The sequence below is a fragment of the Choristoneura fumiferana genome, chromosome Z (assembly GCF_025370935.1).
Source record: "Choristoneura fumiferana chromosome Z, NRCan_CFum_1, whole genome shotgun sequence".
Lineage (NCBI taxonomy): Eukaryota > Metazoa > Arthropoda > Insecta > Lepidoptera > Tortricidae > Choristoneura > Choristoneura fumiferana.
The window spans coordinates 35,533,834-35,558,933 of NC_133472.1; the positions used below are offsets into that span (position 1 = coordinate 35,533,834).

The window sequence follows — 25,100 nt, forward strand, 5'->3', positions numbered from 1 at the left end:
ACTAATTATAATAAATGTGATAGTGTGTGTGTGTTTGTATGTTTGCCCGTCTTTCATGTCGAAACGGAGCGACGGGCTGACGTCATTTTTGCCATAAAGATAGTTTACGAGCCAGAGAGTGACATAAGGCTACTTTTTATCCCGAAAAATACAGTTCCCGAGGGAACAGCGCGCGATAACCAAGCCAAGGCCAAGCCGCAGGCAAAAGCTAGTACCATATAAAGGAGAAATTCGACACAGAATTATCGCTATTATCGATGGAGCTAGAGTGAATCATTCAATTGAATATGTGAAATTCGAATGGAAAGGCGTGCTCCCGCCGTTTTATATTACTCAGCAGTACCAGTTTTAGAATTTCCAGCGCCCTCGGCGAGATTTTCACGACCGACGCCCCCAACTTTTGGGAATTTTCTAGTAAGTATAGGCTTTGCTCAATGAGCGAGAGAATAAAAGGGGGGCGGGTCGTTTCACCGCGCCCTACCCTAACGCCGTCATATAATACGAGTCATACATACAATGTTGTACAATCCAGCGAAGAAAAGCTGCCGGCATCTTTGGTACTATGCCGCAGGGTCCATTTATAGATTTATTATGGTTTTGATTTTAATGTAGTTTTAGTTTATTTATTGTAATCTAACTTTTATATTATTCTAAGTACATTTTTGTTTCATGGACGACATAAGGAGTCTAAAACTCGAAAACTAGGACAGACCACGAGTGTTGTGTAGGCTTGATTCCTTTTACCTAGCCCTGAATGAAAAATAAAATAAAACGGATCTACGTTATCATATGTCACCGCATCGTGGAACTTCGTTCAGTAATGAGTCTGATTTAGATTATGATAATTATTATTGAAAGTTTGTATTTTGTTTACCTCAAATTCATGGTAATTATACAAAAAAAGCCTTCTAAGATATAAGTTGAACTTATTGAACTCTTTATAATGGTCTTAATCCTTGTTTTTTTTCACTCTTATTATGAAACTAGTCTTAGATTGAAAAATGAGTGAAGATGAGTATTAGAACGGATCTGGGCTACGTCACTCAGTTCGAGAGTTTCATTTGGAAAAATGCTTTTCATTATTGGTTGAACATAGGTAAATTAGTGTCAAAATGTTTTAGCCAATCGCAAGCAAATTATACCGAGTTACAACGAATCGCTGCTTTCTTAATTCGTTATGAAGTAGGTACAAGTTAATCAAACAACGCCTGAGGGCCTATGGAGTTGAGACAGCGATTTTACTTATTGATTTTGAATAATACGGCTAAAGAGAAAAATTAAGTTAAATTCCGGCTTTAACAATCGTATTTTTATAATAAAATGCTGATTTCCTATATATTTAATTGTTTTTAAAATGTGAAAGTACGTCGAACCCTATTATTACTCCAAATTCGATCTTAAAATTAGTTACTACTTTTTACCATTCAGTAATTAAGATCTCTAGAGAAACCCTAAGTTATGATATGAAAAATAAAAGGATTTAGAATATTACAAACGCTTCTGCCTTTTCCAATCAGGTAAGTAAAACAGAAAATTAGATTTAAGCACATAAGTTCTTGTTAATGAAATAACTTGTAAATGCAAAGTATTTGAAACATTAATGCAGTTTAAGTTTACCTTACATTTTGCCGATGTTTACCTTGGTGTATGTGTTAACTTTACACATAACTAGTTTTGTATTTTTTTTATGATGTCATTATAATTAGGTATAGCTAGGTACTTTTATTAAGTTCTGCTTTCTCTCATGGTCAAATGGGCACTATTCACTCAATATATAAATAGGTAAAAACCTGGACTGGGAAGAATGATCTTGAAAATAATGCAATAATTAAAGAGCCTTCACTTATTCAGTTGGTAAACTGTAAGTTGTGCTAATTTGATTTGTTTGTTTGTTTGTATAATTCAAGAATTACTAACTATCACCAGTCGTCTTACTTTCGTAATAAAATTAGTTATAAAATAACACTTGCATGGAGCTATTTTAAAGTGTAAGTCATATCTATCAATGATAAAGTTTAAACTATGCAGAGCATGATTCATTTATAAGATATAATGCTTGTTATAATGATGATACAATATACATGATGATACAACAATAATGTTGTGGTATCTCAAGAGATAAAAATAAAATACTGGCCAAGTGCGAGTTGGACTCGCGCACAAAGGGTTCCATACCATTATCTATACAACATTAGATATTACCAAAAAATGGCAAAAGTCAATTTTACTATATGGGAACCCCCCCTTAAATATCTATTTTATTTTAATTTTATTATTTATTGTTAAAAGTGATTCTACAACTAAATATTCTGTGAATATTTCAAGCATTTAACTGCCGTTATTAAGCAAAAAACGGCAAAAAAAAACACTGTATGGGAGCCCCGCTTAAATATTTATTTTATTCTGTTTTTTAATATATATTGTTATAGCGGCCACAGAATACATAATCTGTGAAAATTTCAAGTGCCTAAATGTTACGGCTCAAGAGATAGAACCCTGTGACAGACGGACAGACAGACAGCGGAGTCTCAGTAATAAGGTTCCGTTGGCACCCCTTGGGTATGGAACCCTAAAAATGTTTTTTATTTAATTGATTCCATACCTTCTTATAAAGGTAGGTTAGGTTGTAGGTTAAAGTCATGATATTACTTAGTAATACTCAGGTTAGGCCTATATATAGATTCCTAGGCAGTACAGTTATTATGTGACAGGCCTGATCAAGTAATTTTATAAAAGTATCTTGCTAGACTAATCTAGTGAAATATTTATCGGGTAGAATTAAATCAAAGGATATAGGTTAAAGTATACCGCAGTGTAGGCGACAGGCTAGCAACCTGTCACTATTGTACCTTTCTTTTGTCAAACTTTAACCTAAAAGTGCTCTGCCTATCCCAATTGGGAATACAGGCGTGATGTTTGTGTGTAGAATTAAATCAGTGAAGTTAGCAAGGCCTATGAGTTAGGTGAAAGGCTAGTAAAGGCTATAAGCTATAGGCAGTTAGGTTTTTGTTAGTTTGATTCTATGAGTACAACTAGGTATTTCACTAAATTAAATGATTAAATGATACAAGCACAATTTAGTGATATAACTGTATTACTAGATCTTGTCTGTAGCAAAAACTTCCTTATAAATAAATTATATATTAAATGTGATATCCCATATATATACACAGGATACAAGTTTTTGCTGCAATATGTATTGCATTAGGAATTTGTAATCTAGCTACTGATAAATTAATTTTACAGTGTCATGATTTTCAAGCCCCTCGTTGCTTAAATTATAAAAATATATCAATTAGGGCTATGAAAAATAATTTAGTTAGAACTTCCATTATGATTCATGGCCTTTTCTTATCATTTATTTTTTTATTTTTATCTATTAACTTATAGGAATCCTAAAATGATTGATTGATGTGGATAAGTGTGTTGCCAACCTTAGTGCTATCAATTAACATGAATAGATTTTATATTCCTTCTGATCTTACTTTCTATAAAAATAATAGAGTAAATAATAAATAAATAAATATCATGAGACACTTGACACCAATAGACCCAGACCCGCCGAACTAAGCAAAGCTTGTGCTATAGATACTAGGCAAAGAATAAACACACTTATATAGATGAATACATACTTAAATACATATTAAACATCCAAGACCCAAGAACAAACATTCATATTATTCATACACATATCTGCTCCGGCCAGGAATTGAACCCGGGACCTCAAGCATTGTATTCAGGTTCTCTAAACACTTGGCCATCCGGTCATCGAACAATACTTGTAACAAAATATATAGTAATAAAATAATTGACAAAAAAAGTCATTTTCATTATTTTCTTTTATATTAAATTATTTGTGCTGTTATAATGTGTGTAAATATATATTATAGAGAAAAAATAATATGACATTGCTTTAATGTTGTTTAGTGTAACAATAAAGCTTGGTTGACCTTTTTCTTGTGCTAACCACAACTAATTATTGAACTCCATGAACTTGACAGTATTGAACAATATGCAGCACTAACTATTGCTGTTGTGTCTGGCTTAGTCGAATAAATCTATTACAAGGCTTTGACCAACTTCTTCAACTTTTTGTTATAACTGGGCTTTAAAAGGTTCAGAATTACTGAAAGAAACAATAAATACAATTACTTGAAAACCAAGTTTATTAGATCTGTATTTGCTATTCTTTAAGACATTAAAAAACTATTTACATGGTCAACTAAAGCAGGGGTTAAAGATTCATCTTTTTATGTTATTATGCATTGTTACAATGTGTAAGAAAGATCTCATTTTAATTCTGAAAAAAAAAAACTATGCTGCAAAGCGATTATTGGTTATTTATAATGTTCTGTGCTGTTTTTACTTACACAAAAAAGTGTTGCATACAATTGGTAATGCTTTGCCTTGCAATTAGTACTAAGTGGAATTGTATAATGAATATTGAAATATTGTATACATATATGAATTAGTTTTTTATGCTGACTATATTTGCATAGTCAACTCATACATTATGTGTACCAAATCTTAAGTCAATCTGAATCCTGCAAGTGGAGCGAATAAGATTTTGCCTAATCTCTAAACCATCCAATAAACAAGTATTGCAAGTATAAAAAAATATAAAACAATATTTTTTCTAGCTGATAACTAATGGGCTTTTTCGCATAAAGTTGGTTTATAATATATATATAGATATATATAGATTATGACTACCTTGTGAGAGTGTGAGCCCTTGTGTACCTTATAAAGCACATATTGTTGATTGTTTTTTTTTTAAATACATTGAAATAATATCCAAAATAACAAAATTGGTGACGAGTGTCTAGGTCTTAAGTACTACAATCTATTAATAAAAAAAGCCAGGGCTCAGGAGGTGCTTTTGACTTGATACAAAAAAACTGCTTATTTATAGAGTTGCTTTGCTCAGCGAATTTTTACTATCTACTACTTATAATTATCTTTTACCTTTCACATTACCTACTATTTATTTTATTGTTTGGTTCTTTAATTGTGTAGTCCGTTAGTAGCAGAAACCTTTCACAATAACTCCATAATGGTTTCAAAGACATGATATGGCACATTGTGCCAGGGTTCTATGGAGAGATTGAAATTAGATTCTTGTTTATCTATAACCTTATCAGGATATATTGGATACTAGCTGGTGCCTGCAGCTTCGCCCCCCGGTGTAGTTTTTTCTAAATCTTCTTTTATAAGAACATTCTCCTGACAATAGCAAACACAACAAAAAAAGAATTAGCGAAATCGGTCCAGCCGTTCACGCGTGATGCCGTCATCTAGAGAAATAGGGATTCATTTTTATATATTAAGATTAGATTGGATGGAGTGAGAATATTAAGATCATTCCTAAGGTATAATAATAATTTATTGAATAATTTGCAGCACAAGATTACAAAATACAATGTTTTACAAAAATCTATGCTTCACGTTTGCCTGGACTAGGGTTACTAGAGAACTCTGTGTCGCAGGCTAAAAGAGCTAACATAAATTTAAATTAAAAATATTTATCTACGCTTAACAGTACAAATAGATATTATGAAAGAAATCCAAACAATAAACATATAGTATAGGTATTCTGTGCAAGCTGAGATCCGTGAGCATTCCAGCTAATGAACTTCATTCTTTAGATTGGGCAATCCTCCTCCCCATGTCCATACCTCACAACACCCTTGATAATGGATACTAGTGTTGTTGGAGACTTTAACCGTTTTATGTGATTTTAGGAACAATGATCCGCGAGATGTTTGTAAGTTCGGACGAGGATGACATCGAAAGTCAATGCGACGTGGATCCGGAGCGGGCGGGCCTTACGAGGCCCAATCGCGACATGCACAACCGCTGCTGCGGCGGCAAAGCCTGGTGCATAAAGGTTTGCACAGCAATATGATCCCACTGACAGTATTTTTTTCATAAGCAGGCAAAGATAACATTGCTACCCGATCTACTCAAACAAATGCCTCCTCCCTTCTTCGCCATGATAAGCAGTTTTTGACTAGTTGTTATGTATGTAATACTAAGCTTTTCCTGCGACTTTGCTCGCGTTAATCATTAGACCTGGCCTTTAATTAGAATTCCCAAAAATTACATCGTGCTGTTCATTAACGTTGTATATTAAAAATACCCGTGCTAGCCTTCATGTTTGGGATTGGGACCTTGAGAAAGAACAAAAATAGCTTTTGTCCCGAAAAATTGTAAATAACAAATTAACTTTGAAAATAACGACCGAATGCACTTTATAAAGCACCATTCATTCTATTATTCATTCATTGAATAAAGAATTTTAAGAATATTGTAGTAACATCCAAGATAACAAAGTTAGTGACCCAGTTCTAGGATTAAGTAAGGGCGTTTATACCTGCTGAGCTGGCAACGTTGCATTTTGTTAGTTTTTCTCGATTATTCCATAAAAATTGAATGAAAATTAATAATGTTGTCTGATAGAACACTTCTTAATATATAAGTTAATGTGTCTACTCCAATAATTATTCGTTATAGACTTTTATTTTCTTTAAAAACCGGTCATAAACATGAATCCGTTTTTAAGGAATATAAAAAAAGTTTATCACAAATAATTATTGGAGTAGACACATTAACTTATACATTAAGAAGTGTTCTATCAGAAAACATTTTTAATTTTCATTAAATTTTTATGGAATAATCGAGAAAAACTAACAAAAATGCAAAGTTGCTAGCTGAGCAGGTATAAACGCTCTTAAGGAGGAAGGTCTTTGACAAATAGATAGATTCATAGGTTTTGCACTAGGTAGGTACTTGTACTTAACTGAAAATGCGTTTCAGTTCGCCGCGCTACAATAGTTTTATGACTTCGTTAATCGAAATACCGATAGCTCTCGATATTTCCTCGTTGATAACTGTGCTCACAGGAAAACTGGTTTATCCTTGATTCTTGGTTAATAAAACAACATAACCCTTCGTAGAACGCAGAGCTAGATAATATTCATTCGTTATAATACCAGTGTGCACTTTGTAGTCTTCTTGAATTGTCGGGATGGGACGTTAAGAAAGAAATTTTAATATTTATAAAATCCGATCTTTAAATGTGAGCTTGTTTATATACTTTTGATTCCTTCATTGCTTGAAAATATAAGTACCTGGTCTATGTTTTCATCCAGATACCTACAAACTATCTGTGCGCCAAATTTTAGCCAAGTCGTTTTAGTGTGAATGATCAAAAATATGCACAGACATACATTCTACAAATTTCCGTATGAATAATATTAGTGGGTAGGTGTATTCGCTAATGTGATTAAGAGCGTTTATACCTGCTGAGCTGGCCAACCTTGCGTTTTTGTTAGTTTTTCTCGATTATTCCATAAAGATTGAATGAAAATCAAAAATGTGGTCTAATAGAATTCCAATAATTATTCGTGATAGTCTTTTATATTCTTTAAAAACGAACAATTGTTTACTAACGGTTTTCAAAGAAAATAAAAGTCTATCACGAATATAATTATTGGAGTAGACACATTAATTTAAATATTAAGAAGAGTTCTATCATAGTCAAAGTCAAAGTAACTTTATTTATCAGCATAGGTGATTACTGTATACACAAGGTGTTACAACGTAATTGAGCCACATTTTTAATTTTCATTCAGTTTTTATGGAATAATCGAGAAAAACTAACAAAGATGCAACGTTACCAGCTCAGCAGGTAAAAACGCTCTTAATTTCAGAGATGCAATGTATGTATGCTTTTATTGAATAGGTACTTACTCGTAGCTGCTGGTCGCAACTTCTTCGTCTATATTCTATGAATTTAGCATAATTTCAGGATTAAATAAAGCCTATGTTAGTCGCTGATAACATTAAAGTTTTCTATGTAGGAACCCTACAGTTGAAAGAATTTCTAAAAATCGGTTTAGTTGTTTTTAAGTTTATCCATTTCCATTACAAACAAATACACAATCAAAGCTTTTCTCTGTGTTATATTACTCGTACTTTTCTCAAACATGACATGAAATATAGACGTTGCGTTACAAATAATAGGCCGGTAAGTACCGCGTTGCAGGCGCTGCGCCTCCGCTGCCTGCGCGCGGACCCTCTAGCGGCCTGCAAAGAGATGTCATACAACTTTCCCGGCCGCTGGCCGGCAATGCGACCGTCTTTTGTTTCAACGTGAGCTGCGGCACGGCGCGCGCACCACAACAGGGCGACGAGACTAGCGTCCCGCCAGCTTCATTTCTTGTTTTTTAATTTTATATCATGTCATGTTTGAGAAATGCACTGTACAAGCCTCGGCCGTAACTTGGGGTTGCCGGCCTCGCATCCCTATCCGTCTATATCTGCTTGCCCGGCAACCCCCTACTTTCCGGCCTCTACAGTAATGTACTATAGTTATAAGAACTTGTCCGTATTCATTTCATTTAAAAACTGTACCTAGGTTTATAACAGACACTCCCAGTAGGCATACGTGCAGTAAATTTGTAAGTGTCACACAATAGAATCACTGTAGTTCGCATCCAGCAACTATCCTTGAATAAAAAGGAAGCGGGAAGCGGCGCATACCTATATTATGTTTTGTTATAGCGCTTGTAGGTATCTTATTAATCTTATAAGCGTTTGTGGCCGACGGCTATAAGAAGTGGCAACTATCCGCTTTTTGGCTCTCTAAACTCGCTTAGAATGAGAGAAGCGCGCTGACATACGGGTTTAATGGAGCTTGTCACTCTTAAGGACAAATTAACGTGGCACATGGAATCAAAACGAGCAAGAGGGTCACCTGATAGATAGGTTTAATAAGTAATCAAGAGCTACAGACATCCATGATACGAGAGGGCCGCAATTGCAATCGTATTTTGGTAGCTCGTGCACGCGCTGCCAGCCTTGAGGGTCCAAGTCGATAAATCGAATCGCATCCTCGCATGTCTCTGGTGGAAACGTAGACTAACGATAACCAAATAGGAAATATCAGCCATCAAATTCCTTTGAGTTGGCGGCTAGTTTGCCTTATTGTTATAGTAAAAGTATTGTTGAAAATAGCCTGAATGGCTTCGAGAAAGGTAAAGGTAGGCCGTGCCTTTGTTTTTGTTTTGCTTAACTTGGCGGGGGCACTGCCGTGCCCACAGACTTGATGCAACTCACACTAATAAAATAAAGAGATGAGGAACTTTTGTGTTGCGTAACGTGAGATAAGAAGCTTACATAGCCGGCGGCAACTCCTACACTCCCGCTGGTGTTGTAGATAGTGGTCTCGAAACAAAAGGAGGTAATCTCTGTAGCAAAAAAACCGATTACTTTCACTAATAACCTACACTATTTGAAATTAACATTAACATATAGCCTACTTCCATCCCGCAACAGTGCAAAGTTCCCGCGGGACGCAGACGGAAGTTGCGGGCAACAGCTTGCGGAAAAATATTTACAGAAGCTTATTATTCCAGGACATATGCGGCATCATATGCGCGGTTTTGACGTGGATGCTGATACTGTACGCAGAGTTCGTCGTGATGATGGTGATGCTTCTCCCGGGACTCTCCACGTACCCCCTCTACAGTTACGTGAACATCTTCCTGTTCCAAAGCTTCGCTTTCCTGGCCTTCGCTTCGCACTTAAGGACTATGTTCACTGATCCGGTGAGTTGACGTCGAATATACCCTGTCCCAACGAGAAAGAGCATTGGCTCTGCTCTGTCACTCCATAAATGTAGTTCTGTCCCACCGCTGCCGATACTGAGTGCTTCTATTTTCTTTGGCAGAAGTCCCTCGAAGATACTACTCTGAAACTGCTACTAACACTAGATAATATGGTATCCAATCATTTGGCAACAAACGCTTCAACAAATATTAATTTGACAAACAGCGTTTTGTAAACTTTTGTTTCACAAATTAATCATTTTATAACACCACATTTTACAAATTAATCATTTCACAAACTCCTTATTTGACAAACCATGCATCATATAACAAATGAATAGTTTGCCAAATAATAAATATATATATAATAAATATTAGGGTCTGTATCAAACCGACTGAGTCTACAAAATGACTTGTTCTGCATAAATTAATAGTTTGCGAAACGTTGTTTGCCAAATGATAGTAAACCACTAGATATATTTGTTACGGTATATTCACCGTTCGAAATATATCCCCATATTCGGCTATTATTACGCCTGTAACGTACATGTGGACATTTTTTTGGAATGTCCGTCTTTTTGTCAGAACTTTTCAAATGATATGGTAACCCTAAGTAATACCGCTTATTTAGGTATAGTTTTATTCAAATAGTTTGAATAAAAAATTAGACCTAATTTTAAGTTTCGGGCCTCCGTTAACTCGACTGTTTCAATACGTTTCGTTCAACATATAGTACTCGTCATCGATTTCGATGACGGCGTCCCCAAAAAAAAAAAACTACAAATTATGACGCTTCTTATGGACTCTGATATGGCTGGCTAGGCCGAATTTACTTTTAAATACTCTCCTTCATGCGTAACAGTACAGTTGCCCTGCTGAGCTGTATACGTGTAGGATGACTTAGGTCTCCCTCTACGTAATTGGCGTTTTACGTCTAACGCCGTGAGACGCTCTTCCTCATATAATTTGATGCCCCACGAGATGGTAGATCGCCAAGATGACCGTTTTGCAGCAAGTTCCTCCTAACACTCAGGATACTTCATTCAATAAAGCAGAGACCAGCCTCACGCAGAGGTGCTATGGCGCCCGTGCCGTGCACCGTGAGTTAGCGGAGGTCTTTACTGTTCGATACTTGATATAAATAAATAAATGACATCAGTTTCATATATTGAATTGTAATTCCAGGGCGCTGTGCCCAAAGGCAACGCGACGAAGAAGATAATCAAGCAGATGAGTTTCCGCGAAGGCCAGGTCATATTCAAGTGCACCAAGTGTTGCAGCATTAAGCCGGAGAGAGCCCACCACTGCTCCGTTTGCCAGCGATGCATTCGCAAGATGGACCACCACTGCCCATGGGTCAACAACTGCGTGGGAGAAAACAATCAGAAATACTTCGTGCTGTTCACGGTGTGTACAGTAGATTCTCGATTCACTACATGCAGCTGCAGATGTACCATCAGCCAAATGTGGTCTACCACCTTAAAGTTGATAATCGTTTGCATGTCATAAAACAATAAATGCCAATAGACGTGTCTGTCAACTTGAAAGTTCGACTTTAGCAACATATTCATTTGATAGGAATTTGTTTAAAAATTGATAGACCACTTATTTGGCTGATGGTACATAATGGCTTTCCACCGGGAAAAATCGGATCTCATATCGGCACCCGGAGTGTCACTCATGTATTGTATTAAATTTTATATCCATTAAGGGCCGCCACATACATTCGGAATTTCGTTTCGAAATTTTGATTCGGAATTCCGATTCGGAATTCCGTAAATACATCACACACATACGTTATTTCAATTCTGTACGCACAGGCCACCATACGGAATTCCAAATCGGAAAAAAACTTCGGACGGAAAACTACTGTTTGTATTTGGTAGGTCCATAGATATGTATGGCGGCCCAAATATGTTACTGAATTATTTTAGTAACACAATTAAACTATAACTCCCCATTTATATATAACCTAGTACTATTAAATTAAAACTATGTACATAACACTATCCTAAACTTATAATACTTACAATAAAAAAAAACCTAAAACAAAATACTTAAAGTACCCCCTTAGGCAGGGTCCCGAAGATGCTGGCAGCGTTTCCTCTTTGAATAGCTAAGCTAAGTCTTTGTCCGGGGAAGCTATTTTTTAGTGTCAAAATGAAAAATGTACGATGGAGAGAGCACGATAAGGAAAAGGATTACGCACCACATCTGTACTATTCTACTGATATTATAATTCCTAAAGTTTTTTGAGTATATTTATTTGTCGCTCTTTCACTCTGAAATGGTTTAACGAATTAGAACTGGTATGTATGTAGATAGATCATTATCATCTTCGTCTACATAAATACGTCCCACTGCTGTGCACAAACCACCCAGAGTGCGATGACCCAACGAAGAAATTCAGTGGTATGTGCAGGCTTCCTTCACGATGTTTGACTTCGCCGTAAATTCACCTGAATTCCGAAATACTCGAGAGTTGCGAGTCCCGGTATGAGTGCACGATCCTCTGCTTGAGAGGCCATAGGTCAAACCCCTAGACCACCACGGCTTACGTAAATTTTGAACGGCTAAACTTAATTAAAGACCATGTAGAATTTTGAATTTCTGAAATTTTAACTGCCACAACTAATGGCTTACGCGAGTGTGTGTGGCTGCAGGTGAAATCTAGTACTGTAGCCGCATTTTCTAACGCGCCGATGTTCGCGATCGCATTCACCATCTCCTTCTACCCTCGTCTTATACCGTGTGACAGAAAGAAGTGGTGAAAACGATTGTGATTCCAAGTGTTAGTAGTAGTAATAAGGCCCCTGGATTAAACAGAAACTTTACTAGAAATTGTTTTGTTTCCGCAGTTCTACATAGCAGCAATATCGATACATTCCCTGGCGCTGTCCCTGTACCAATTCGTGACGTGTATACGGCACGAGTGGCGCGACTGTAGCACGTACTCCCCGCCCGCCACAGTGGTGCTGCTTCTGTTCCTGATCGCCGAAGCCCTACTGTTTGCTATATTCACTGTGGTCATGCTTGGGACGCAGTTGCACGCCATATGGAACGATGAGACTGTGAGTTTTTTTTTAATATATCATTTATTTTGTTAGTGTCAGCTTTTTAACACTGACGCAGAAAAAGGGGTATTAGGGGAGGGTCGGTGAAATCGTACCTCGAGATTACCCTCAAACCAGCATATATTTTTAACGCTGACGCAATCAGTCAGTTGTCAAATGTCGCCGTACGGTTCGTGTGTGTGTTTACGTATGTGTCGTTGTACGGCGACATTTTACAACTGACAGCTGCATCGACGTAGCTGCTGTAAATACGACCTCTTTTTTTAAATCAAATAGACCAAGGCACAATAGTAGATTGTTGCACCAAGCAGAAAGTTATTTAGTATTGCATCGAGTGCCGATTTGGAGCCTGAGCGTCAGCGAGGGCTTTAAAAAGCACGAGGGCAATATAAATTACTAAATGCGAGGTGCATAATCTGCTTTTCTTTCAACTGTTACAGGAATAGTAGACGAAAAAAAAACTCATGCTAAACAATTAATAGGAAAGAAATGTCACTAGCACTCGATGATTCCATTTTTGTAAGTTTACATTCGCACTCTCAAAAAATGTCCACGGAAAATTCGCAAGGTTCCAGCCAATTTGTTTTTTTTTAATTTCTTACTTTTTTGGCAGAGTAAGTAGCAGATATTTTTCATTGACCTATACACCTGTTTCTTTCCTCTGAGATATTTTTACCCGCGATCTGTCAAATTTCGGATGGGCGCCAGGTTGGCCACCCAAACACACAAAGTTTTTTTTAAAATACGGCTACTTACTGTTTTTGATAGGATTGGTAGCAACAATTTGTACGCAATCTGTCAAATCTCATAAGACCGTCAGGTTGACCAACGCTTAGTTGGAAGAAAAAGCTATTATTCTCACGAAACGTGTGGTTTGCCGAAATAAAGTTTCAATTTATTTTTACAAAAAAACGGCAAATGAAAAAAAAACTATCTACAGGAGTGAGCTACATTATAATTATTAAGTTTACTATCGATATAAAATATAATATGGACCATCCCAGACAACTTAAGGTGCCCAATTGATGATAATACGGCCTCGTTTTCATTTATTTCTGGTAATTAATATATGAATATATTTATTTCGGGTACACCAGAAACGTATTCAGCGTTTTAGATGTATTTTGCTATGTGAGGGTTTCGGGGGCGATAAATTTAGCTTGGTTCTATCTCTGAAAAAAATTCTAGTTGTAGCCCGAGCGAAGCTTGCTTGCCCCGGTATTAGTATTATACGTTTACATTTTATTTCGGCAGGGTATCGAACAGCTGAAAAAGGAGCAGGCGCGGTGGGTGCGCAAGAGTCGATGGAAGAACATCCAACAAGTGTTTGGTCGATTCTCAATATTCTGGTTCTCGCCCTTCACCCAACCCTCCATCAAAACGAAACTGGATAGCTACCTGTACAGTGTTTAACAGGTTTTCATACAAACTTTATAGTTTATACTTATACACCTTTGTACCCGACACGGCACGTAAAACTATGGTCATATTTTTGCTATAACAATCGGCCTTCGCTAATATGAAATGCGATCTCATTTCACGTGTAATTTTTTGCAGAAATGGTGATTTTTATCAATGTTTGAAAATTGTTGCATCTCAGACTAAGCAATATTTTTTTCATAATTTATGTGTAATCATTTTGCTATGTGTCATTTTTGTTTTATTTTTGTAAATTGTTATAGAGCAAGCCAGTCCGGCGGATCTAATCATTTAAATGCGCGAATATATACACCAAATGAGATGAATTCGCCGTAGAGTGAGCTGCTCGAACGTTTTATCACTATTTATGTACAATGGTACAATACGGTATCACAATTGTATGACTGATGAAAGTGTGAGTTGATTAGGGAACCAAATGTCTGCATTTACTATGGTTAGAGATCAAATTCTTTTCGTAGATAACACATTAAATTTTACGCGTACCGCGTAGCTGCTGCTTTTGCGATTAAGTATATTGTACGCAATAATTTCCATGAACTTGTACCTATCTCACGTTCAAGATGTAAGGCACGGTGTAGTTTTAAAGGGGTGGATCTTCTATTTGTGATTCGTGGTATGCGATAGTTCCCTAAAGTAAAGTATTATGTGAAATTCGAATATTTCACGATGATTACCTTCTCAAACTTGTATCTTTCTATAATTACATTGAAGTTTGATTTTGAATGGAAAGTAATTTATGAGTTTGGGAGAGAGATAAATCGTTTAAGATGATTTTTCAGTTGACTTCATTAATTTCGGTTCGTATTAACAAAAAACCTTTGGTAGTTGGTCTGACAGAACACACGGGCCATGTTTTTTCCTCACATTCTTGAGGCTGTATTGTCTAACGTGCGGCCACTTGCGATCAAATTATACTATCTCTTTCTGCCCTCATCCTATGGCGAATGGCAGAACGAAATGGTGAAAATGAGATGCAGAGTGCGCTAGACAATAAGGCTTCAGTTTAGTGGCCTAGGAATCAAATTGGTTGACTATGCTTTTATGACCGAAAACCACAAGCTCTTATGAGATATACATACAACATTTAAATCCCCAGTATGAGCGAGCAGCAAGGTGTTAAATTATTTTGACTAGTGCGTTTTTTTACTGGCAATATTGTTTTTAAAAAGAAAGTTTTGCCTATCGCTGTTTCGTGCGCTTATAGGATCCACATCAGTGCCCATAATATAATTGTATGAGGTGAATAAAATGAAAATCTATTGTTTAAGCTTAAATATGCTATGCGTGTAAATTAAATCTTCTATTTGGTATATATTTGATAGGGTCTAATTTAGGACCAATGATAGGGTATAGTAAGGATCTCTGTTGATGTGATTATGATTGCAAATGATATCTGTAAAATATAATGGCTGCTTCAAATGGCAGTAGTACAGTCAGTACCTGAATTAGCGGGTTAGATGTTTTAAATGTGCTCAGCGTCGCCCTCGTAGAGACTTGTACTTGATAGTATATTTTGAGCATCTTACCCGCTTAGACTTATTGGATGCTAGCTGTACCTTAAAACGAAGTTGGGGACGGGATTTCTTTTTTGTTGCCCGCAGACATGACGAATATAGGTTAAATAACATTATTTCTATTAGAGAGGAAAACGATGAAATACGCAAAGCAATAATGTAATGTATCTTGCAATAGTACCTGTAAGCTCACTATGGCGTGCTCATGTTATAACAGGTACTATGGTTGGTGTACGACCCCGTATTTGGCGACCAGGAATGAATGGCACTAATGCACAACCTGATAATTGAACCCTTATGGCAATTACAGGTCGATTCATAAAAGCTGGCACAAATGGATTGAATGAGTGAATAATAATGTCTATGTGTGCATCACAAAATGATTTAATACAGGTTGATTTAACAAGTGGTAATCGTGTTTTTAGATATTCTTGTCTCATTCGGCCAAATGCAGTGTAAAAATCGCTACGAATATATAATTCTGGACGTATATATAAAAATACAGTGAAACACCTAAATTACATATGGTTTTTGCATCTTTTCGTCGTGATTTCGTGGATTGCGACGTCAGTGTGAAAACAGGCTATATATAAGATACAAACTTAATTGTTGAATAAATATTTGTAGTGAACCATCAAATTTACCTCTCTGCCACATGTTTTACCTGCATACACTTTAGTCCTAATAATGTGCAGATTAATAACGGCACTCACAGTGACAAGTGACGTTCGCGCCAGCTCTTATGAACCGATCAGGTCATATAATTTTGTCGATCCTAGGCACATCATGAAATGGCGGCATTTCATGATATGCCTAAAAGTTGGCCAGGCATATCACGATGTGCCTGAGAAACAATACGGCAGATCGATTAGAGCAACGCATTCGTCGATATTCCTAGCTTTATATCGGGCACATCGTGATATGCTGAAAAAAATAAAAAAATAGGTACGGCGAGCGAAGCGAGGAGTGGTTAGTTTGAATTGTGACCAGAAACGATATGGCGGCGTTTCATGATATGCCTAGGAATTTCATGATCTGCCTAAACTAGCCAAATCATGAAATGGCGGCGTTTCATGATATGCCTAGGAATTTCATGATCTGCCTGAACGTCACTAGGCAAATCGTCAAATGGTAAGTTTTGAACGATATGGCGGATGTCCCTTAGCAAATTCATGATTTGGCGCCATTTCACGATATGCCTAGGAATTTTGTGATCTGGCGGATTCTACAATCGGCCGCCGACATCGACAATAATTACCGGTCGTACTTTAACCACACCCACACTAGTGATGCTTTGTTAGCAATAAAATGATCTAATATAAGTCAAATGTAACTTTATTTCGTCTGCGGTCACATTGTTGATTTCGTAGTGTATTATAAAATGAAAAGCCGTATAGTAAGTAGGAATTTAAAATGCGTCTCAAATTATTTAAAGTGTTGCACCGTCTCGATTCATCGTTTCGGCCATATTGCAATTGATCGTGATCAAACAAGAAAACAGATCACTGCTCATGAGCAATGATCTATTTTTCTTTTGGTTTTTAAATCGATGCTCATTGATACCGCAAGCATAGGCTTATAATAAAATAATAAAGTCTTCGCTTATTGGAAAAATGAGCTTGTCTATGACAACTTAATGGAAAATAAATTTAAGACTGGTTCCGGGCGTGTATAAATGTATTAAGTTATTATTTTGATGTTGTCTAACAACTCTCTTAAAATAAGTACATAGTGCTCGAACTTAAATGTTATTGTACGTGTTATTTCACAAGACTTGTGTGAACCTATGGAAATATGTTAGACTAAGTTAACGGATATGTGAATATTTTAAAATAAGCTGTACTATCACTCCGCTCCTTCCTGATGCCTACTGTAAGTCACATTTTTTTCTTTAGCACGTTTGAACTGAACAGTATAACGCGCTTATCTTATTTTTGCATAAATTAATCCTTTCTTAGCTGATCGATCGCTCGAAGTGTGATATTATATGAGGCGTAATAATGTGGTTATACCACTGATGCTGTTGTACAAATCAAGCGTAAATGCAAATAACGTTTTTATAACTAATATTATCTATTACTAAATGCTGATATTTATCCTGTTATCGAAAAGTCTTATGCAATAGAGTGTATTCGTCAGAGAAATAGCGATCACAAAGAAACGCTTAGTATATTGAAGTCTTTTCCTTTGACAAAATGCTCTAATCTAATTATTGTTACAAATAAACCCTTAATAAGGTTGAGGCGATTTAGCGACCACTTGCATTGAGTTGGAAACTGAACCTTATTAATTTCGTAATAGGTCACAATTTTCATTGTAATTATTGAAAATACGACTAGCTTTATAATATAAATATCCTTTGTCAGGTATGCAAAAAATATGGACTTATCTAACACTTCAGAGATATGTACCATAGAATCTTATTCCGACGTAATAAGGCCGTGGTAACATATTTTTGTGTGGTTCGAATAGATACTTATTTTTGCACTTGACTGTACCAGGCATTCAGTTCTCGTCAAACGCGCGGTCCGTCGAGCGAGCGGACGCGGCAACCATGATGCCGTTGTATTCTGTTTTTTACAGTTCATAATTGTTTAAAGTGATTGATTTTACGAGTTAAAATAATCAGGGGGTCACATTTGTAATGAGATTTGTTAACAACCCCTAATTTGTTTTTTTTATCGACTCAACGATAAGACTATGGGTTGCTATAGTTTATGGATTTTTTCCTTTTTTTTTTACGTAATATATAAGTTGGCACCTTTTTTTTGTCACGAAATAATTATCTTCATACGCAAATTTACACAACAGCATCGCTAAATTTAGTAACCAGTGAACAAATAGGGTGAATCACCTGGTATTATTATATTAAAAAAGCGTACTAATTTATTGATTTATGTAGACACATTTTTGTTTGACATATTTTAAAAATAATAAGTACCCAACTAAGACATTATTATATACATACATGAAATAAAAGAGACGGTATTTCCACCTTAACGTTACTTAGCACCATCGATTATTATTAAATGTGATGCCGTCTCCGTCTATTCGAACAAAACAAATATTTAACACTAATCAATGGATGGTGAAACAGCCCCTTAGCATCGAATATTGCCGACCATAAATTACCTACACATTAGTTTTTCACACAATGATAGACGTGACAATCAAGGTAGTATCTCAATACCTATCTGAATACCCCCTACACATGTTTAGTATTTTTATCAATTCACGTGTCATGCTTTGATTCGTTATTTGTCACTATCTAGTACAAATATATTCTTGAGAATTATTAGTAGTATAATAGTAAATAGCAGCCTAAGGTATAAAATATACCTAAACTTTGAATATTCCGTACAAAATACGAAATCCTTTAAAAAATATTATTTATTTTTTTCGTAATGGCTACGGAACCCTATTTCGAGCTTGTCCGACACGCTTTTGGCCGGTTTTTATTAAACATAATACCTATGGCTGAACATGCAAATTTTGACGCAATGAAAAAAAATCTATAAACAAACTAAAAAGTTGTTCAAGAGTCGCTTAGCGGGGTAATTTAACTGATTATGAGTTTTATTTTGTTTCCGAGTAACTTTTTGGTCTGCCTTTTGGTGCATACAATATTTAAAAATTGAAAAAAAAAATGTTTAACATTACTTTGGTTGTGGAATATAACACCAATAAAATAACATGTAAGGCAATGACTTAATATTTATAAAGGTGGCCAAGAATGTAGGGCGGATCATATTGCAAGAATTAGTTTGCAGCAAGGACTATAATATATACTATATAATCCTTGTATATATAGTCCTATAGTATATATAGTCCTTGGTTTGCAGTTATGGATTGCAGAGACTATAATTATTCCCAGCGTATTTTAGTTTGTTACTTAGTATGTTTTCACTACTTCTCGGTAAAATATTCCGCCTTATATTTTTGTTTAGGTACTTCTGATCTATCTGAAAAGTTTACGTATCGTCCAATTTGCACAACACTGGTATTGATCGGAATATTATATAGAGACCGGTTTCGAGGAATTATCTAAGCAATACATTTTATTTATATGTATTTACTTTACAATAATGTACAGTAAAATAGCAGTTGTATAAAGATATTAGTTTTAAATATACCTAACTAAAATAAGAGAAATGTATTTTCATAATTTTGTGTCGTAGTTGCGAGCAGATGATATTATTATGGGGTTTGCACCGTACCTAATACATATTAAATATTGTTATATACAGTACACTTTCATATCATTATACTTTAGAAATTTCACCTGTATCAATATCCCGGGCTAAATATGTAAGAATAGGTACACATTATACAAATCAATCACCGAAGGCGCTTTTGTTTTTGCAAAGCATCATTGAAACGCCAATAATGCAGTCATAGTAGAAGTTGCACTTAGGAATGAGAGATAATAAGCTGAAAACTCGTATACAGCTTCATTTTGGTGTCCTAAACGTTGTCTTAAAAGTCTCATAAAATCTCGTGTCGGCGTCGTAAGTTATTCAAGGTCAGGTCACAAAAGTCAGATACTTAATCGCGAAAAAACTGACCCCTTCTTATTGCTAAGTGACTGGATTAAAACGGCTACGTCACTTGATGTCTTGTTTATGCAGAAAAGTAATTAGAAACGAAGCAAGTAATCGTTGATCGCTTTGAGGTTATCCATAAATTAAGTCACACATTCAATTGGGGGGTCAGGCGGTATGAAATTGCAATTTTCATAGCACTACGTGTGACAAGGTGGTATGTGAAAATGGTCAAAATTGGTGTGACGTACTTTGTGGATGGCTCCTTATATTGGAGGGAGATGACTTATATGGGAGGGACATGGGTGCTCAAAGGAAACACGCTTGACAATAGATTTGGGTTTAAGTAGGTACACGTTTTAAAGCACCTAGGCTACTTCGATGTATCTAATGGTGACTGCAAACATCTAATAGCTCACTAACTATACAATATTTTGTGTATAGCGGTCGAAATAATTGGAATAAAATTGGACAGTTGTTAAAGAAAAACAGGCGGCAAGATGTCTGTTGTAACAATTAAGAATTTTGGCTCTAGAGTTTTAAATTACCTAGTTAAACATAGATGATCAATTAAAATCTGCGTCTGGTGTCAGAACTCACGATTAGTCTAATTTATATTAAGTATTAAAGGTTTCATTTCAAAGCTGTACTTTTGAGTGATTTTACTTAAAATCAGTCATAAACTTTAAGCACTTATCGCGTAGTTACCACAAAGTTTTATCCAGTATTGTCTGATTGTATTTTTACAGCACCGAACCCAAAAAGGTTAGTGACAAAACCTTTAAAAATCCGTCATACATTCGTCTCTTGCCTTTCATAGCGAATATTCTCGGTGTCCGCTAACGGTAGGTAAGTTAAAAATTTTAATGAAAAAAGATTATAATATTGTCAAGACAAAAGCAGTCTTGACCTTGGCTATGATAATAACTTTTGTGAAATTCTAGGTGCCTATCTATAGTTTGATAAAATACTAACCACTCTTTTTACTTAGTTAGTAAAGGGTGGTAATTATCGTTTTTTACAAAACCTGCGGTGAACGAGTTTTGCAATTGAAATTTAATTATCCAACTGTGTCTTTTGTTTCTATACCTACAGTCAAGGGCAAAGATATTGACACGGCCAAAGTTGCAAAAATATGTATACACGGCCTTAATGTGAAGTGCATAAAGTCGAGTATACATATTTTTTGCAACTTTGGCCGTGTCGATATCTTTGCCCTTGACTGGACATCATTTACTTGAACATTAAACATTTAAATAATATTTATAGCTTTACAACAACTACAAATTGTTTTTTTGATTACATTCGTTTTATGGATAATTTGCTGGCGGGCATCTCACACATCTTTCAAGTACCTATCATATGTTTAGGAACATATTTCTATACAGGTTAGGTATGTACATAGGTATTGATTTTTCCACTTTTTCATAGTACTAACCATGTACTAACAAATGTAAATTCACTGGCATCGAAATAATGACCAAGTGTTATTTTGGTAGATACTGTTGATCGATTCTGTTTTGTGTTACCTTGCGATATGTATATAGAAATTGATGTTATCTGAAAATGAATTAGAAATACCTTGTATAGTATCTTTGTCTGTCATAAACATAAGTTTTGGAAGGGATTTATTTTCATTAAAGGTAAATAAAGACGGAATATGAGATTTTGTATTTTAATGAAATCCTTTTACAAAATAAAGACATACTACCTACTTTATAACTAAGTAAACTTTTACAGTATAGGTAGGTATGCAATAATGTAGTGCAAAAGACGCGTAAGACTTTAGCGGCCGGCTGTGTGATGTTAATAGGCAGGCCGTGGAGGGAAAGTTGGTATTGTTGCGCACACGGCGCGGCCACGACTCGTCCACCGCGCTGTTACCCCCAAGGTGACCGACTGCCGGCTACCGTTCCAGTTTCACTCAATCTGCGCCGACGACTCGCATTCCTTATGTAACCAGCCCAACGTGAGCAACACCTAGGTATTTGCATTGATATCATGTAATGTTTACAATATATTCTATCCCATCTTATACAATCCAATGTCAATTTGGATTCCTGTTTCCTGTTGCAGATGATTGTGTACGTGTTTTATTTGTTGGCGATCGTGATGCCATCTTTGAGTCGCCCGTACGACCCGGAGGACGATGGGTTGAAGTCTGTGCTGCCATCTAGCGGAGAGTTCGAGGCTTTCTACCCGCGCGAGGCCCACGGCATACCGAACGGGTCGTCGCGCCCTGCGCACGGGCACGGCAGTTTCTACAAGCATCGCAATCCGGCGCTAGTGGACGTCAAAAACGCAGCCGCTTACGGATTCAGATTTGACGGAATGAGGAGATTCAATTTTGACGAAGAATAAGTGTGTATATCAAAAATAAATAATTTCAAGATGATATCTTTTTCTTTTAATTGCTGTATTCCCTTTTGCATATATAACGAGTAGATATGATTTGAGTTGAATTAAGTAGATAGTGGAAAAATCATACGCGATACTAAAGTCTGATGGCATGCATTACAATTTCAATCCAGCTTTGAATAAAAGTTTTAGCTTATTTTTTTATGTCAAATAGCTGGCAAACGAGCATGCTGGTCACCTGATGGTAAGTGATCATCGCCGCCCATGGACACCTACAGCATTATAAGGACTGCGGGAGCGTTGCCCGCTTAAAGGGGTGCTAAAAGGGAGAGGGAGGACGGGGGAAGGGGGGAGGGGAGTTGGGCCTCCGGATCTTCCACTCACCGTACGAAACAGAGCAAAACTACTATTTCACGCCTGTATTCTGTGGGAGTGTGGTACTGACCCGGTCGAGCTGGCCCATTCGTACTGCAGCCAGCAAGTGGTTTCAGTAAGGCTTCTACCACATAAATCTAAGGCATAATACGCAGGCTGTCTAGCTACATCGGGATGTTTGGTTCTACGTTTCCTTCTGGGCTGCCATTTATTCACCACATATCCGTTACCTACGCTTTATGGGTAAGTCTGTTATAGGTAAGTCACAGCTGTTGGTGGTATTTTGACTATGAATAAAAAACAAAAAATTAAAACGATATATTCTGTAGTGAATTAAAAAATAACGGTAAAACGCCTTTAAAAATGTCACGAGCAACAATCCCCAACATCAACGGTTTAGCTGCATGGCTTTTTGGATGACGCTGACGCCACTTATAATCTATTAACGGTTGCTTGCTATCATAGAAACATGTTTCGAAATAAGTAGTCACATGTTTTTTCTGGGTAACGGGACCTATGTTGAGCACCAACCCACGTCATCTTGTTTCTTTCGACAGCCCTTAATGACGACGACATTGTGTCGTTAAAATGTCCTGTTGACCGATATCTACACTACCAACGGCTATAAATCATAGCTGGTATGTTTGTGATATCGATCGGAAACTGGATTTTTAATTTGTACGCATCTCACGGGCTTTTTGGAAATGGGCGTAGTTACTTGGTGTCATTATCGTTAATATTCATCTTCTTTTTGAAATAGGTGTTAGAGACTAACCCCCTTATTCATAAAACTTAACAAGCCTATGTTAACTAACAAATGCTTTGTCCCTTTCTAACAAATACAAATGTCGAAGTGACAGATAAGGACAAACAAATTTTAGCGGCATTTTAACTAAAATAGGTTTGATTGTCGTTTATGAATAAGGGGGTAAGTAATTAATAAGGTGTTTTGAGATAAAGTGATGTCAAGGACGAAACGTCCTAAAATAGGGTCTGGCAACTGAAAGATGAGATTGAATTTTCAATTTTCATATGACAATTCAAGCTCAATTGTTTAATGTTATTTTATTCGTCTTGATGGTTTTGTCTTTTTTTTTACTTTGGCTTTGATGACCTGATGACATTGATCAATAATTAGGTATCTTCATTTGGTCTACTTCTAATGGTCTTCAATATACAGGAAAGAGTAGTTACAGTTCGCAAAAACCTTGACCAGTCAAGGGCATTAATATGTACGTTCCCAGAGCTTCAAATATATCTGTACTATATATTAGCCAAATATATCCGTGCGGAAATTTTATCAGAAATGTATTCACATTTATCGAGTCATTAAAAAGTGTACAAATTCGCTCATTTATATCTGTACAATTGCAGACAAAAACATGTAGGCAAACAATCGGCCATAAATAGAAAAGAGTAATGTATTGTATTTTCCTTAAACATGACATGAAATATAGACGTTGTGTTACAAATAATAGGCTGAGAAGTATCGCGCTGCAGGCGCTGTGACTCGCCTGCCTGCGCGCGGTCACTCTGGCGGCCTGCAAAGAGATTTCATACAACTTTGCAGGCCGCTGGCCGGCAATGCGACCGTCTTTTGTTTTAACGCGCGCGCGCGACACGCACAGCAACACCACAGCACGCACAGCAGCACAGCCAGCAGCCACACAACAGGGCGACCAGACTAGTGTCCCGCCGGCTTCATTTTGTTTTTATTTTATTTCATGTAATGTTTGAGAAAAGCACTGTACAAGCCTCGGCCGGAACCTGGGGTTGCCGGCCTCTACAGTAACGTACTATTTCTTAAACATGACATGAAATATTATCTGATAGACATTGTGCAGTAACGGGTACATATTTTTGACCTCTGTTATGTTCACACGTTTATGATATACCTGTGTAGATATTTTCGACCCCTGCTTTGTCAACATGTATACTTAATGAGACACGTGTATAATTTGTGGCTGTTTGTTTGCCTACATATTTTTGTCTGTCATTGTACAGATAAAAATGAGCGAATTTGTTCACATTTTAATTACTCAAAATCAAATTGCAAATATTTGAAGCTCGGGAACGTACATACATATATTTGCTACCTATTTTTGTTTGTTTTTGTGTTAGAAAAACATGACAAAAACAGTAAACAAATGAGCGATCGTAAACAGCAAGGCTGACTTTTCCATCTTG

General features: G+C 36.4%; 2 protein-coding genes across 2 annotated transcripts; both read left to right on the plus strand.

Annotated features, from left to right (window-relative positions):
- Positions 1-1,122: 1,122 nt before the first annotated feature.
- Positions 1,123-18,645, plus strand: LOC141435854 (palmitoyltransferase ZDHHC3). Its single transcript, XM_074098679.1, has 6 exons — positions 1,123-1,517; positions 5,742-5,887; positions 9,420-9,611; positions 10,797-11,018; positions 12,470-12,682; positions 13,940-18,645. Exons 2-6 carry the CDS (start codon positions 5,747-5,749, stop codon positions 14,096-14,098), a joined length of 927 nt encoding a protein of 308 aa, XP_073954780.1. The 5' UTR covers positions 1,123-1,517; positions 5,742-5,746; the 3' UTR covers positions 14,099-18,645.
- A 3,347-nt stretch (positions 18,646-21,992) lies between these two features.
- LOC141439751 (uncharacterized) lies at positions 21,993-22,575 on the plus strand. Its single transcript, XM_074104123.1, has 2 exons — positions 21,993-22,164; positions 22,257-22,575. Exon 2 carries the CDS (start codon positions 22,257-22,259, stop codon positions 22,539-22,541), a length of 285 nt encoding a protein of 94 aa, XP_073960224.1. The 5' UTR covers positions 21,993-22,164; the 3' UTR covers positions 22,542-22,575.
- The last annotated feature ends 2,525 nt before the right edge of the window (positions 22,576-25,100 follow it).

Excerpts from the sequence above, each read along its gene's own strand:
- LOC141435854 (XM_074098679.1), top strand. The coding sequence starts at position 5,747 with ATGATCCGCGAGATGTTTGTAAGTTCGGACGAGGATGACATCGAAAGT. Across the intron at positions 9,612-10,796 it reads GGACTATGTTCACTGATCCG|GGCGCTGTGCCCAAAGGCAA; the intron begins GTGAGTTGACGT and ends TTGTAATTCCAG. Across the intron at positions 12,683-13,939 it reads CCATATGGAACGATGAGACT|GGTATCGAACAGCTGAAAAA; the intron begins GTGAGTTTTTTT and ends TTATTTCGGCAG.
- LOC141439751 (XM_074104123.1), top strand. The coding sequence starts at position 22,257 with ATGATTGTGTACGTGTTTTATTTGTTGGCGATCGTGATGCCATCTTTG.